The sequence below is a fragment of the Bubalus kerabau genome, chromosome 19, assembly GCF_029407905.1.
Source record: "Bubalus kerabau isolate K-KA32 ecotype Philippines breed swamp buffalo chromosome 19, PCC_UOA_SB_1v2, whole genome shotgun sequence".
In the NCBI taxonomy this organism is placed as follows: Eukaryota; Metazoa; Chordata; class Mammalia; order Artiodactyla; family Bovidae; genus Bubalus; species Bubalus kerabau.
The window spans coordinates 57376523-57391307 of record NC_073642.1 but is presented as its reverse complement, the minus strand read 5'-3'; the positions used below and the strand labels follow the sequence as shown (position 1 = coordinate 57391307).

General features: G+C 37.8%; 1 protein-coding gene across 3 annotated transcripts in view; it reads left to right on the top strand.

The window, feature by feature from the left end:
* Positions 1-14785, top strand: part of TRIP11 (thyroid hormone receptor interactor 11) — a 69313-nt gene that overhangs the window by 15887 nt on the left and 38641 nt on the right. For all 3 annotated transcript variants that reach the window (XM_055556508.1, XM_055556507.1, XM_055556509.1), the window contains exons 5-10: positions 2074-2142; positions 3913-4078; positions 5830-6189; positions 9649-9689; positions 10236-10322; positions 14303-14515. In XM_055556508.1, coding sequence (XP_055412483.1) covers positions 2074-2142; positions 3913-4078; positions 5830-6189; positions 9649-9689; positions 10236-10322; positions 14303-14515 — 936 coding nt within the window. The remainder of the gene's footprint in view (positions 1-2073; positions 2143-3912; positions 4079-5829; positions 6190-9648; positions 9690-10235; positions 10323-14302; positions 14516-14785) is intronic.

Genomic DNA, 14785 nt, shown 5'->3' with positions numbered 1-14785 from the left:
TTCCTGTGGTTGAACTTGCACTTTTTCCCTGGAGTCCCTGAGACTTCCCTGGTGGAACTCAGGGCTCCAGGGCACCAGATATGAAACTGTTCGTGTAGATGGTGGTGTGAGGTTCTTGTTTGCATTGCTGTTGGTCGCTCAGTCATGTCTGACTGAGGTCAGATTGGTCGCATTGTTTGCGACCCAGTGGACTGTAGCCCACCAGGTTCCTCTATCCATGGGATTGCCCAGGCAATAATACTGGAGTGGGTAGCCCTTCCCTCCTCCAGAGGATCTTCCTAAGCCAGGGATCAAACTTGGGTCTCCTCCATTGCAGGCAGATTCTTTACCATCTCAGCCACCATTAGTTATATGTTAAATGAAAAAAATCTGATAATAGATTGGTATTACAAGACACAAACTATTTTGTGTTTTTTTCTCAGATATTAGAATAGATATTAAGTCCTTTCTATTTTGGACTGTAAACGTTCTTCCAAGAATCCCTTTTTTTCTTGTATATCAGATTTTATGTATTATTGAGGTAGCCAGTGTACTCAAGACCTGAAATAAACTGAAATAGTGCTCATACGGACTTTTATTTTAGTATTGTGGAGAAAATCTCATAAATGGTCATCTATAAAATATGGCATTTTTTCTAATAAAAAACTCAATTCACCTTTAAAAAAATTAAAGTATAAGAGATTATTTTCTATCTTTTTGTGAGTGTTATCTTGTTACATAAAGGAGAAAGCCTCCTAATTAAAATGATCTCCTTGCTTCCCAAGTTGCTAGATATTCCCAGTACCCAAGATAAACCTTAGAGAGGATGATCTGTTAGTCCATCTTATCCCTAAAAGATGATAGTTCCTAAACTTGATATGTGTTAGGATAACCTGAGAAACGTGGTGATACTGCAGCTCCACTGTTGCTAACCAGAGTTTCAAGGTTAGTGTTTTGTAGGCTGTTTTAGGGTGATGGAAAATATGGTCAAATAAGTACTCAGGTGATTCTGATGTTCTGAGGAACACATTCTAAGAAACATTGCCAAGCTAAGAGTTCGTGTGGAAAAAGATGAATTTTTGGTATATTTACTTCAGCATATCTTGAATGCCTTCTGTAAGACAGACCTGTACTGGGGTATTATGGTGAAAAAGGTATAATTGGGTCCATTTCAGGGGGCTTACTTTTCTAGTAAGGCATAATAAAAATTAATATTTATATCATACTTTAATTTTTAGTTTCCCTATATACTAATCTAATACAGTCTTTAATAACTATGTGAGGTATTTATTACCTTTGTTTTGCAGATAAGCAAAGTAAAGGTTTAAGTAATACACTCATTGTCACAGTGATTTAAATTGTGCTTTAAACACACATGTTTCAACTCCAAGCCCTGTATTCTTTTTAATGTATTGTGTTCCTTCTTTTGATCGGAGAGCAATTTTTGGTTCCTTAACATGCTGTGGTAAATGTTAATAAAGATAAATGAGCAATACACAGCTTTGAATGAAAAGAAAATCATCCAAAAGCCAATACATTAATATTAGCATTATTAGTAGTATTAATATTAGCGTTAATATTGGGTAACATTTCCATTTTAGAAATTAACCTTTTAGGAAGCTGCTTGATTATCATCAAATTTAAATTTTGTTAAGCAAAGAAAAACATTCTGCGGTATTTTCTTTCTTATTTTGTAAAGGTATGGCCTTCCTTAATTAGTTAACAGACTCTTGAATAGTATCGTTTATTTATTGTGTATTATTACTCACTGTCCGACTCGGTTCTTTAAAAGGTGCTTGGCAGTCTTTAATAAGAATTTGTCTGAGAAACGCCCCCCATTTTTTCTTACTTGTGTTTCTTTTTCTGTTTTTACTGAAGTGTAGTCGGTTTACAGTATGTTTCAGGTGTACAACATAGTGATTCAGTATTTTTATAGATTGTACTCCTTTAAAGTTGCTATAAAATATTGGCTGTATTCCCTATGTAAATGCCCCTTTTTTAAAAAAAAGTATCTTTTATTAAAGTTAGTTTTTGACATTCTCTTTTATAAGAAAATCAGTACAGTTACTTTCTAATTCTGTTTTTCTGATCTAGACTTCTAAAGCACAAGGATCAGATAGCTCTGATCAAAGTGATATCTGCAAACTGCAAAATATCATTAAGGTAAGGTGGATTGTTGAAACAATGGCTGTTATACATCTAAAATTTGCTTATTAAAAGTATACGCCTAAATTAATAAAAGACTCATTTATAAAAGTGTTTTATAGATTATGATATTCTTTTTTTGCCATTTTTATATCTTCTCTATTCTTTATGACACTTTTAAGAGTATAAAAATATCTCTTTCCAAAGTCATTTGGTTTTGCTGCTAAGTTGCTTCAGTTGTGTCTGACTCTGTGCGACCCCCATAGACTGCAGCCCACCAGGCTCCCCTGTCCCTGGGATTCTCAAGGCAAGAACACTGGAGTGGGTTGCCATTTCCTTCTCCAACGCATGAAAGTGAAAAGTGAAAGTGAAGTCGCTCAGTTGTGTCCGACTCTTAGCGATCCCATGGATTGCAGCCTACCAGGCTCCTCTGTCCATGGGATTTTCCAGGCAAGAGTACTGGAGTGGGTTGCCATTGTCTTCTCTGATTTGGTTTTGAACATTTATTTATTAGGTAGTTTATGTTTTGTAAGTCTATTTTCTATTGTGTATCTTGTAAAACTGTTGATTAAAACAGTTCCAGGGTTACTGAAATTTCAAGGATTAAGGTTAAAGAACACTGACAGAATATAATGTTAATGTTATTTACTGTAAATAGTTATTTTCCCTTCATGGTGGAAATTTACTAGTTTGTATCAGTCATTTCCTTAAGAGAACTTTGATTTACATATACTTGTTACGGCAATGAATTGTTTTTAATATGTAAATTATTTTCATGTATAGAATTTAATTTCTCTGTGGATGAGTTCCTCATTCAGACCTGAGTTTGAATCCTGGCTATACTAGTTACCAGCTTTCCTGCTTTGGTCAAATTACTTAACCTTTACAAGCTTCTGATTTATCATCAGTAAAGTAGATATTATCATAATACCTCCCTTGAAGGATTGTTTTTGAAGTGTAAAATTCCTTGTCAAGTACTGGCACATAAGTCCGAAAGTCTAAAGAATAGCTTCACTTGTCTTCTCAGGAAATCAAGGTTAATTTACAGATTAAGATTCTTGGCTACAAGCCAAAAAAAAAAACCCTGTCTCTAGCTAAGTAAAGCATAAGAGAATTTATCGGAAGAAGTCAGGAATAGTCTGTCCACAGGATTGAAGGAAAAATGGAGCATTTTAGTCTCAGGAAGGATAGAAATTGGATCAGCATGAGAAATCTAGGTAGTGGGACACAGTGGACAGGCTCTCCAGGGTGTGGCTATTATAATGCTTCTGGTCTAATCGGTTTCCTCCTTTGAAAGATGCATCTCAAGATTCAGGTTCCTAGGAGAGAGAAAGTGGTATCAACTAGGGTAGTGAGACATCTTGGTTGACAGTTTAGGGGTCCCATCAAGACTGAGAGAAGGAAAGGCTGAGCAAAAAAAACAGCTGTAATAAGACAACAACAGGAACAGATTGGCCAGAGGTGGACACTGATCTTGGTGGACTATGTCATTAGCAGGAGAAATTCATGGTCACAGATACTAATGAAAAAAAGATGTTGCTTGCTTTTTGTTTCAGGTGCTTCTTCCTGGTGCTCCCTCATTAAAAGTAGAAAAACTTTTTAAGGCCCAAGAAAGGAAAGGGTGGAGTCTTTTAGAATTATCCAAATTTGAAGCCTGTGTTTAAACTTTTTTCAGCCTTAGCATGTTCATAGAATTATTTTTAATAATATGGACTTTTGGAAACAATGAAATAGCTTAAACTTATTTATTATAAATAAATGTGGTTAACTTTGTTCAATTTTTTTAAGGAACTTAAACAGAATCGAAGTCAGGAAATTGATAACCATCAACATGAAATGTCAGTGTTGCAGAATGCACATCAGCAGAAATTGACAGAAATAACTCGTCGACATCGAGAAGAATTAAGTGACTATGAAGATCGGATTGAAGAACTGGAAAATCTATTACAACAAGGTTATTAATTTTGTTATTTTAATGTATTAAATGACAAACCTAGCTGATATAAACTTGGTCTAAGTTCTAAAGAATGAATAAATGACTAGTTCTTCTCATCTGCTGGAAATTTACAGTGGTACCACTATTGTTAAGATTCTGCAAAAATGAAAAAGTCCTTTTGCCTTTGTGGTAAACAGTTATAAGAGATATTTCTTTGCATTGTTTGGTGTGTTTTCACTTTTTTTTAGACTTAGATACAAAGGCTTTTAGTATTTGATTTCAAATAATATTTTTCCTGGGGCTTCCTTGGTAGCTCAGCTGGTAAAGAATCTGCCTACAGTGTTGGAGACCCCAATTTGGGTCTGGGTTGGTAAGACCTGGGTTGGTAAGTTCCCCTGGAGAAGGGATAGGCTACCTACTCCAGTATTCTTGGGCTTCCCTGGTGGCTCAGTTGGCAAAGAATCTGCCTGCAATGCCAGAGACCTGGGTTCGATCCCTGGGTTGGGAAGATCTCCTGGAGGAGGTCATGGCAACCTGCTCCAGTATTCTTACCTGGAGAATCCCCATGGACAGAGGAGCCTGGAGTCCATGGAGTTTCAAAGAGTTGGATACTACTGAGCTACTAAGCACAGCACAATATCTTTCCTTTATTTAAAAATGCTTTATTATAGTAATTTAACTTTTTTTTTTAAAGGACTCTATTTTTTTAGAGCAGTTTTAAATTTATAACAAAATTGAGGAGGTACAGATATCTTGGTTATACCCCATCCTCCCACACACGTGGCCTCCCCCACTGTCTACGTTACTCATCAGAATAGTACATTTTTTACCAAGGCACGTCATAAGTCACCCACAGTCCATATTTATCTTAGGATTTACATTTGGTGGTGTACATTCTATGGATTTGGACTAATGTATATCATTGTATCATACAGAGTATTTTCACTGCTCTAAAAATCCTCTGTGCTCTGCCTGTTCATTCCCCTATCCCAGACTTAGAGCTATTCTTTTTATTTTCTTCACTGTTTCCCTTTTCCAGAATTGTAACAAAGTTGGAACCATATAATAGGTAGCCTTTTCAGATGGACTTCTTTCACTTAGTAATGTACATTTAAATTTCCTCCATGTTTTTTTAAATAATTTTTTATTGTATAGTTGATGTACTGTATTATAAATTTCAGGTGTACATTTCCTTCATGTTTTTCTGGCTTGATAATTCATTTCTTTTTAGCACTGAATAATATTCTGTTGGTTGACTATGCCACAGATTTTAATCATCCACCTACTGAACAACTGAATCGACTTAGCTTGCATACATGAACAGTATCTTAGTGGTTTTCAAGTCTTGGCAGTTATGAGTAAAGCTACTATAAACATTGCTGTTCAGGTTTTTGTGTGGATGTAAGTTTTCAACCCCTTTGGGTAAATATGAAGGAGTATGATGGCTGGATCATATGATAAGAATATTGTATTTCTTAGTTTTGTAAGAAATTATTAAGCTCTTTCGGACTGGCTGTACCATTTTGCATTCGCACACAAGGCGTAAATGAGAGTCCCTGTGGCTCCGCATACTTAAGCACATATGCTGGTATTATTCTTCTGATTTTGGCCATTCTAACAGGAGTAGTATCACCTCACTGTTATTTTAACTTTTCCTTTTAAGATTTTCACGTTCTGAAGTCTATTGAATCTTTAGTTGTATATAGCAGGCTATTTGTCTCTTGGTACTTGACATTTGATATGTCCCTGATTTTATGTTTATGTCCTAGGTGGCCCAGGAATTGCAGGAACTGATCACTCTAAAACCCAAGAGATGCAAAAAACTATTCAAGTTCTACAGGCTGAAAAAGTAGAGTCTACAAAAAGAATTGAAGAACTTGAGAATAAAATAAAAGACATAAGTAAAAAACTATCTTCTGCAGAAAATGACAGAGATGTTTTGAGGAGGGAACAAGACAGACTAAATGTGGAAAACAGACAAATACTTGAAGAATGTGAAAGTTTGAAACTGGAATGTAGTAAATTACAGCCTTATTCTGAGAAGCAGAGTGACACGATGACAGAAAAGGAAAGAATTCCGCAGAGTTTATCAGTAGAAGAAGTGTTCAGACTGCAGCAAGCACTGTCTGGTATAAAATGTTTGGAACTTATTGCTCATTGGCGTTTCATTTCATACTAGTTGTTTTTAGAGGCAAACACTTGAATGATCAAACACTTTATAGAAATTAAGTATTAATGGAAATAACTGTGTGGTATTTGAATAGAGTTGTTTGCTTTGGATTCAGTACTGTAATTAATAGATCACAAATAGGATATTTGTACTTAAAAGGGTTAAGAATTGGGTAGGTTTCTTGCCTTCCTCATCTTTTAAGTTTTTGCATGGAACTCGTTGACCTAGGGGGCTTCCTAGGTGGTACAGTGATAAAGAATCTGCCTGCCACTGCAGGAGATGCTAGAAATGCAGGTTCGATCCCTGGGTTGGGATGTTTCCTTGGAGTAGTAAATGGCAACCCACTCCAGTATTCTTTTCTGGAAAATTCCATGCAGAGGAGCCTGGTGGGCTACGTCCTTGGGATCACAAAGAGTTGGACAGGACTGAGCGCACACACACTGTTGATGTTGGAACCCATGTAGATTTCTGAGAAATGTTTATATAGACATTTGTTGGGAGGAGGTTACTAAGCACTTCCTATAACTCATCAGGGTCCAGACCCTCCAGTTAGAGAATACAGCCTACCTTCTTCAAAAGTCTGTATTACCTTTCAAAATGATCTGTATCTAAGCAGACCTTAGAATGCTAAGAGCCATGGGTCTTCCACCACTTACCATGTTCATGATTATATTTGGTTACATACCATTGTTCTGAATTTCCCTGGTGCACAGATGGTAAAGAATCTGCCTGGAATGCAGGAGAGTCAGGTTCAAACCCTGGATCAGGAAAACTGCCCGGAGAAAGGAATGGCAACCCACTCCCGTATTCTTGCCTGGAGAATTCCATGGACAGAGGAGCCTGCAGGCTACAGTCCATGGGGTTTCAAAGAGTCAGACGTGACTGAGTGACTAACACACACACACACACACACCACCCCCCCCACACACAATGTTCTAGGTTACAAAAAGTAAATATGCATGAAATAGGCCAAACACTCGTATTTGTTTATGCCAGAAAACATAATGGGAGGTCTTCCACTGAAAAGAGGCGTTTTGGTTTTCACTGTCCTCGCAATATGAGCTGTCAGTTTATAAACTCATTCGTTCCTGCTCTGGTGGTTTCTAGCCCTTGTTTGCTTGCAACCCTCCCTCCCACCCCCCACCCACTGTGCCCCTTCTGTATTCCTTATTTAGTTGTTTATCATGAGCTCTTGACCTGGAGTAAATTCAAGGTTACGCTTAAAGTAGAGTGACCCTCCTCCCATCTTCTTTCCCTACTTTGATAGGTAGCAGTTACCATTCTCCCAAAAGAGAAAACTTGAAGTCATCACCATGCAAGCCCCGAAGGTTCTATTTACTTGACTTCTCTGCTCAGTGCTCTTTCAGGATTCTGTCCCAGAGGAGCTCTAGAGTTTCTAATAGGTGCCTCAGTCTGAGGAAGCCATGAAGCAAAGGGAAGGCTGTGTGGTGGGATTCTGGACTTCTTTTGCCTTTGACTTCAAAGTAGCTCTGTTCTTCTCAAAATAAATTTATTTTTTAATATATTGGGTGATGTATATGAGTTTTTTTGCTTTAAAAACTTACTACTCTGTAAGTAGTCTTTCCCCCTTTTTCCATTTCCACTGCCAGTGAATAACTTCAGTGAATCACAATTTCTTTTTGCCTTTTTAACTATAACAGTGTCTTTTGCTCAGTCTCTTAGTCACGTCCCATTCTTTGTGACCCCATGGACTGTAGCTCACCAGACTCCCCTGTCCATGGAGTTTTTCAGGCAAGAATAATGGAGCAGGTTGCCATTTCCTACTCCAGGGGATCTTCCTCATCCAGGGATTGAACCCTCATCTCCTGTGTCTCCTGCATTGGCAGGTGGGTTGTTTATGACTGCACCACCTGGGAAGCAGTCTCAGTAGAGCAGAATAGCATAGTGGTTAAGAACATGACTAGGTTGGAATCCAGCTCCATCACTAACTAACTGAGCTTGGGCAAGTTAATTTACATCCCTATACTTTGGTTTTTTCATCTATATGGTTGGGATAATCCTGTTGCATTCATGGTGGTAGTTGTAGGATTTTATGAGTTACTAGGTGTAAAGTTCTCTCTAGAACAGTTAGCCCATAATAAGCATTATAAACGTGTTATCTGTTATTCCATGGTCTCCGTGATCCTTCTTCAATCAATATATTTTCTTTCTGCTCCCAGAACAATTTTTCAGAAATGTAAAGTAGGTCACTCCCCTGATTTGGGTATTTTGTGGCTCCCTGTGAACTTCAGTGTACAGTCTGAACATCTTAGTTGGACATACGATGTCTTTCATGATCTGGTCTCTGTCTGCCTCTGCAGTTTTAACTGGTTCCATTCTAACATTCTAAATTTTAGCCATGTTGAACTTTGTGTATTGCTCCGTAAGCCAGCAGTGTTATGTTTGAACTCTGTTGCCTTTGCCTCTGCTGCTTTTTCTGTGTGGATGTCTCCATTTCTTTACAATGACTCTTGGTTGTTGTTCAGCCCCTCAGTCATGTCCGAGTCTTTGTGACACCCGGTGCTGCAGCACGCCAGGCTTCCCTGTCCTTCACTGTCTCCCACGCTTGCACAAACCCATGTCCATTGAGTCAGGGATGGCATCCAGCCATCTCATCCTCTGTCGCCCCCTTCTCCTCCTGCCTTCAGACTTGCCCAGCATCAGGGTCTTAGCCAGTGAGTCAGTTCTTCACATCAGGTGGCCAAAGTATTGGAGCTTCAGTTTCAGCATCAGTCCTTCCAATAAATAATCACGACTGATTTCCTTTAGGACTGACTGGTTGGATCTCCTTACAGTCCAAGGAACTCTCAAGTCTTCTCCAGCACCACATTTCAAAAGCATCAATTTTTCGGTGCTCAGCCTTTCTTATGGTCCAACTCTCACATCCATACATGACTTGGAAAAACCATAGCTTTTACTATACAGACCTTTGTCAGCAAAGTGATGTCTCTGCTTTTTAATATGCTGTCTAGGTTTGTCACAACTTTTCTTCCAAAAAGGAAGGGTCTTTTAATATTCTGGCTGCAGTTACTGTCCACAGTGATTTTGGAGCCCAGGAAAATTCTAATCTTAGTTCTTATATTCCTGCTGCACAGGCTAATCAATTCATTGTGAAATGTAGTTGTTAATGTTTTTAATTGAGGTAGTAACTTATGACTCATCCAGAATACAATTATAATTCTTTCTTATACTATTCCTTAGAATTGTCTTTTAACATAATTTCTGACTGGTATTTATTTTATGACTTCTTTGGTACAGTCAAAACAAAAATGCAAAATAGCAAAACTACATTTCACTGTTGGGCTTGCTCATTATGCTTATAAATAACATTTTAATTGGATTTCATTCTGAGTTTAATATAGAATATAATTATTGTTATTTCCAAGAATTTTAATGTCAGATTCATTGTTTTTTACAGATGCTGAAAATGAAATAAAGAGACTGAGTAATTTAAACCAGGTAAACTCATTTTTAAGAGAGAAAGCTTTTGTCTCTGGTTTGCCAAGAGAAAGTATTTTGATTACAATTACTTATTTTGCATTTTTTACAAATTCATGTGAACTTATCCTTGGAACTTTCATCTTGTAATTTTATGTTTGCTGATAAGTAATAGAAACTTTTTACATCATAAATTGACATAACTTTAAAAGTTACATAATTGAAAAATACAAGTATATCTCTAGAAGATTAATTTGACAGATGTTATGTATGTATAGACAGTGGTAGTAGATTTTGATTTCCCCTAAAGAATTCAAGGAGAATTCAAAAAAATTTTTTTTAATGATTGCAAGTTATTTTGTAAATGTATTGACATATTTTTTCAAATGTAATAAAAGAAATCCTCTTTAAAAATGTCTATAAAATGATTGGATTTAGATGTCCCATGTATGGTTATAATTTTTATATATTGCCAAAGAGTAGAAATGCACAGTTGTATCACTTGCCTGCTTTTTTGTAAACTTGAAGTTTCTTATTTGAAAATATACTGTTTTAACATTTTTCTAGGATAATAATCTTGCTGAAGACAATCTGAAACTTAAAATGCATGTCCAGGTTTTAGAAAAAGAGAATTCATTATTAAATCAAGAAAAGGTGGGTACAATAAAAATGGGGGCAGAATTAAAATTGTAGATCATAACCGAGGGCCAGTTTTTAATCAGAATGGCGTATTCAGTTCTCAGGAGTCCTGAGGATAAAGCTGATCTCATTGATGCTTGTCAAACCAGGATGAAGTACTTGGGCAAGGTTCAGAATATGAGAGGCTTTTCAGAGTTTATGTTTAGAGATAAGCCAGTGAGCACACAGATACGGTAGGCAGAAAAGATAGGTAAAGGCTTTGTATTGGTTTTACATGAGTCTTGACAGCAGCAATATACACAGGTGGGTTTAGAGTCTAGAGTGGCATATTATATTGTGTGTATACTACTTGTATGCCCCAGAATGTGTCTGGTGTGGTAGACAGGAGTTTCTTCGTGGTGAGGGGCAAAGGGAGACATTCTCACTGGTAGAAATAAGTACACTGGTGGCAAGGATGGGATAAGATTCTGTAATGCAGTGTTGGGAATGGGGAGAGGTAACATTCTAATGCTTGTACCACTTGGGTGGTAAGTCTTTGGTTAAGATAGCTTCTTAAATACAGAACAGTTGTAGGCTGGTATTTATTATTCTTACAGGCCGGTGTCTCAACTCGATTTAAAATGTTAATTTTTAAAATAGTAACACTTATTTTCTGATATGTATTCAGCATAATACATCCTAAAAAACTGCAGACAGTAAAACTTGAGTATCCTTCACACTTCTGTTGACTGGCCTTTTCCTCTGAGCCGTTCTTTTTCTATCAGTTCCTTGTACGTCCCTCCAGACTGTGTCTTTGCATATATGGTTTCTATATATAAACATGGATGGGCCTCCCAGGTGGCACTGGTGGTAAAGAATCCACCTGCCACTGCAGGAGATTCAAGAGATGTGAATTTCATCCCTGAGTCAGGAAGATCCCCTGGAGAAATGGCACCACACTCCGGTATTCTTGCTCGGAAAGTTCCATGAACAGAGGAGCTTGGTGAACTACAGTCCATGCGGTTGCAAACAGTCAGACACAGCTGAATACACACATCGTTTTTTTATAGCCCAAAGATTAGCATATTATATACTGTTTATACATACCTTAATATTACATTTTCACTATCCTTGCACATTTAGTATAGTATATAGATAGTGTTTCTCAAAGGGACACTGTTGCCATGCAGGTGGGAGAATTAGTTGTGTGCACTGTCCTCTGACGTGTAGCTTCCTTGCCCCCACTTTTCTACCCACTAAATGCCAGGAGTGTCTTCCGGTCATTTTTAATTATTGTGTATGTTTCCTCTGTTCTTCTCTTCTTCCATTGCAGTCTTCTCATTCAGTTATTCCTTTCTATAACTGGTGGCCTAGGTGTATTTTGTAGTTTTCAAATCTCTTACATGTATTTGATAGGGCCTGCAACCTTCTTTTGTTAATTTTGGATTCTATAACTATTCCTGATAGCTGTTTCTCCTTTCTTTTAATGCTACGTAATCCATTGCAAGTTTTGATTGAATTGTGTCTGCTATGGGTCAAGGCTGTATATTGTCACCCTGCTTATTTAACAGACTACATTATGCCAAATGCCGGGCTGGATGAAGCACAAGCTGGAATCAAGGTTGCCGGGAGAAATATCAGTAACCTCAGATATGCAGATGATACCACTCTTAGGACAGAAAGCAAAGAGGAACTAAAGAGCCTCTTCATGCAGGTGAAAGAGAAGAGTGAAAAAGTTGCCTTAAAACTCAACATTTAAAAACTAAGATTGTGGCATCCGGTCACTTCATGGCAAATAGATGGGAAAACAATGGAAACAATCACAGACTTTCTTTTCTTGGACTCCAAAATCACTGCAGATAGTGACTGCCATCATGAAATGAAGAGATGCTTGCTCCTTTGAAGAAAAGTTGTGACAAACCTAGACAGCATATTAAAAAGCAGAGATTATTACTTTGCCAACAAAAGTCCATCTAGTCAAAGCTATGGGTTTTACATTAGTCATGTATGGATGTGAGAGTTGGACCATAAAGAAGGCTGAGCACCGAAGAATTAATGTTTTATGTTTTTGAACTGTGGTGTTGGAGAAGACTGTTGAGAATCCCTTGGACTGCAAGGAGATCAGACCAGTCCATCATAAAGAAAATCAACCCTGAATGTTCACTGGAAGGACCAAAACTCCAGCTCCAGTACTTTGGCCACCTGATACGAAGAGCTGACTCATTGGAAAAGACCCAGGTGCTGTGAAAGATTGAAGGCAGGAGGAGAAGGGGATGACAGGACAAGATGGATGACATCACCTACTCAATGGACATGAGTTGGAGCAAGCTCTGGAAGATGATGAAAGACAGAAGCCTGGAGTGCTGCAGTCCATGGAGTGGCAAAGAGAGACGTCTGAGTGACTGAACAACAGTGGGTCTGCTCACTGGCTAAGAACGCCAGAAACACCTGCAAAGTCATTTTTAAGATGCACATGACAAAAAATTTTACGGTTCTCGTCTTAGAATTTTTTTTTTCTTGGCCGCACCGTGTGGCCTATATGATCTTAGTTCCCCAACCAGGGATCGAACCCATGCCCTCTTCAGTGGGTGTGCTGAGTCTTAACCACTGGATTGCCAGGGAAGTTCTTTTTGTGGTTCTTCAAATTGAACAGATAACTTTAGAAAGGCATAAGAGAATGCTGTTTCCATCTTTCAGTTGTAGTTCAGGAGAAACATTTTGAATTGGAGAATGAAATTGTAAGGCAAATGTTCTAATATAGTTTTCATTGGTCCGATTCTTATTTACTTTAAAAAGGATTTCGTAGAAGTTTGCTTTTAGAAATCTCTATCAGGGCTTCTCGGGTGGCTTAGTGGTAAAGAATCTGCCTGCCAATGCAAGAGACATGGGTTCGATCCCTGATAAAGGAATATCCCACATGCCTCAGAGCAGCTGAGCCCATGCACCACTGTTAAGCTTGTGTTCTAGAGCCTGGGAGCTGCAGCTGCTGAGCCTACACGTGGCAACTACGGAAGCCCCAGTGCCCAAGGACCCTTCCTGCCCAACAAGAGAAGCCACCACAGTGAGAATCCTACACCCTGCAGTGAAGAGTTGCCCCCACTTGGCATAACTAAAGAACAGCCCGTGCAGCAATGAATACCCATTACAGCCAAAAATAAACAAAATTATGAAAAAAAAAATTTCTCTCAATGAAAGACGTCTTTACAATGATAGAGAGTTTGTCACAAACATCATATTCAGTGGTTGAAATAACGTTGAAGCATAGGGAACTGTCCCATGTCGGGGATTTTTGAGGAGAAGCATTAAATACAAATAGGACAGAACATAAAATATACTTAAAAAAATCATACACAGGCTTATCTTTAGGAGTGTTAGGCTTGAGAGAGGGGAACCTAGTCTGTGCTTTGGTGAGATGGTAAAGGAAGGAAAAGAGGGTTCTTTCTTGGGTCAAGAAAAGGTTTTATGTTCTGACGGAAACCAAGAATAAGGAAACTGCTTTTATGAGGGAAAAGAAACCTTTTATTTTCTAATTAGAGAGGACAAACTTTAGTGATTGAGTTTTGATATTTCCCGTTTTTGTCTGTGACCGTTGGTGCGCAATATTAGGGAATGGAATTGAAGAGAGCTGGAAGGCTTGGGACATTTTGAAAAGTGTGTGTGTTGTGGGAGGAAAGGAGGAGACAGAAGGGAAGTAGCTGTGGAGTGGGATTGGCAATCTTTTCAAAAAGGAAGATTTTTGTGTAAAGGAGTTGGAGCTAGAGAACAAACTTACAGTTATTGTATCTTGTCTGGGATTATAGAAATGGTTTGGTTGAAGCTGCAAATAAAATGTAAATGAATGAAGGCTGTGGCTTGTTGAATTTCATGTATTACTACTGAGATACGATTCAGTAATATTTCTAACAGAGAACATCTAAAAATAGATTCCCAAGCTTATACATGTATATTTTTCATCTTTTGGTGTGTCTTCTTCCAGTTGACAGTGTGTGGTGTTTTTTCTTCTTTTATCATTTAAGGAAGAACTTCACATGTCACTTTCAAAACTGAACAATGAGTATGAAGTAGTTAAAAGTACAGCTGCAAGGGATGTGGATTTGGATTCAGAATTATGTGATTTAAGACGAAATTTGGAGGCAAAGGAACAAGAACTCAATCAGAGCATTACTGAAAAGGAAATACTAATAGCTGAGTTAGAAGAATTGGATAAACAAAACCAAGAGGCTACAAAGGTAACTATATTAAATATGTTTTATATTAAAAACAGTGAAATATATTAAATTCTACTCAGTAGACTGAACACTGGGTTAATAAGCAATACTGACGTGATTTAATTTCTGTGATTTAATCAGTATTTTAGTGATGCTCTAGTTATAGAGGTTGTCAGACCTTTATTGTAACGTTTAGATAGTGAATATCTGACTTTGTATGCCATGTAGTCTCACTTGCAGCTACTCAACTCTGCTGTCCTCTTATGTAAACGGATGAGCCTGGCTTTGTTC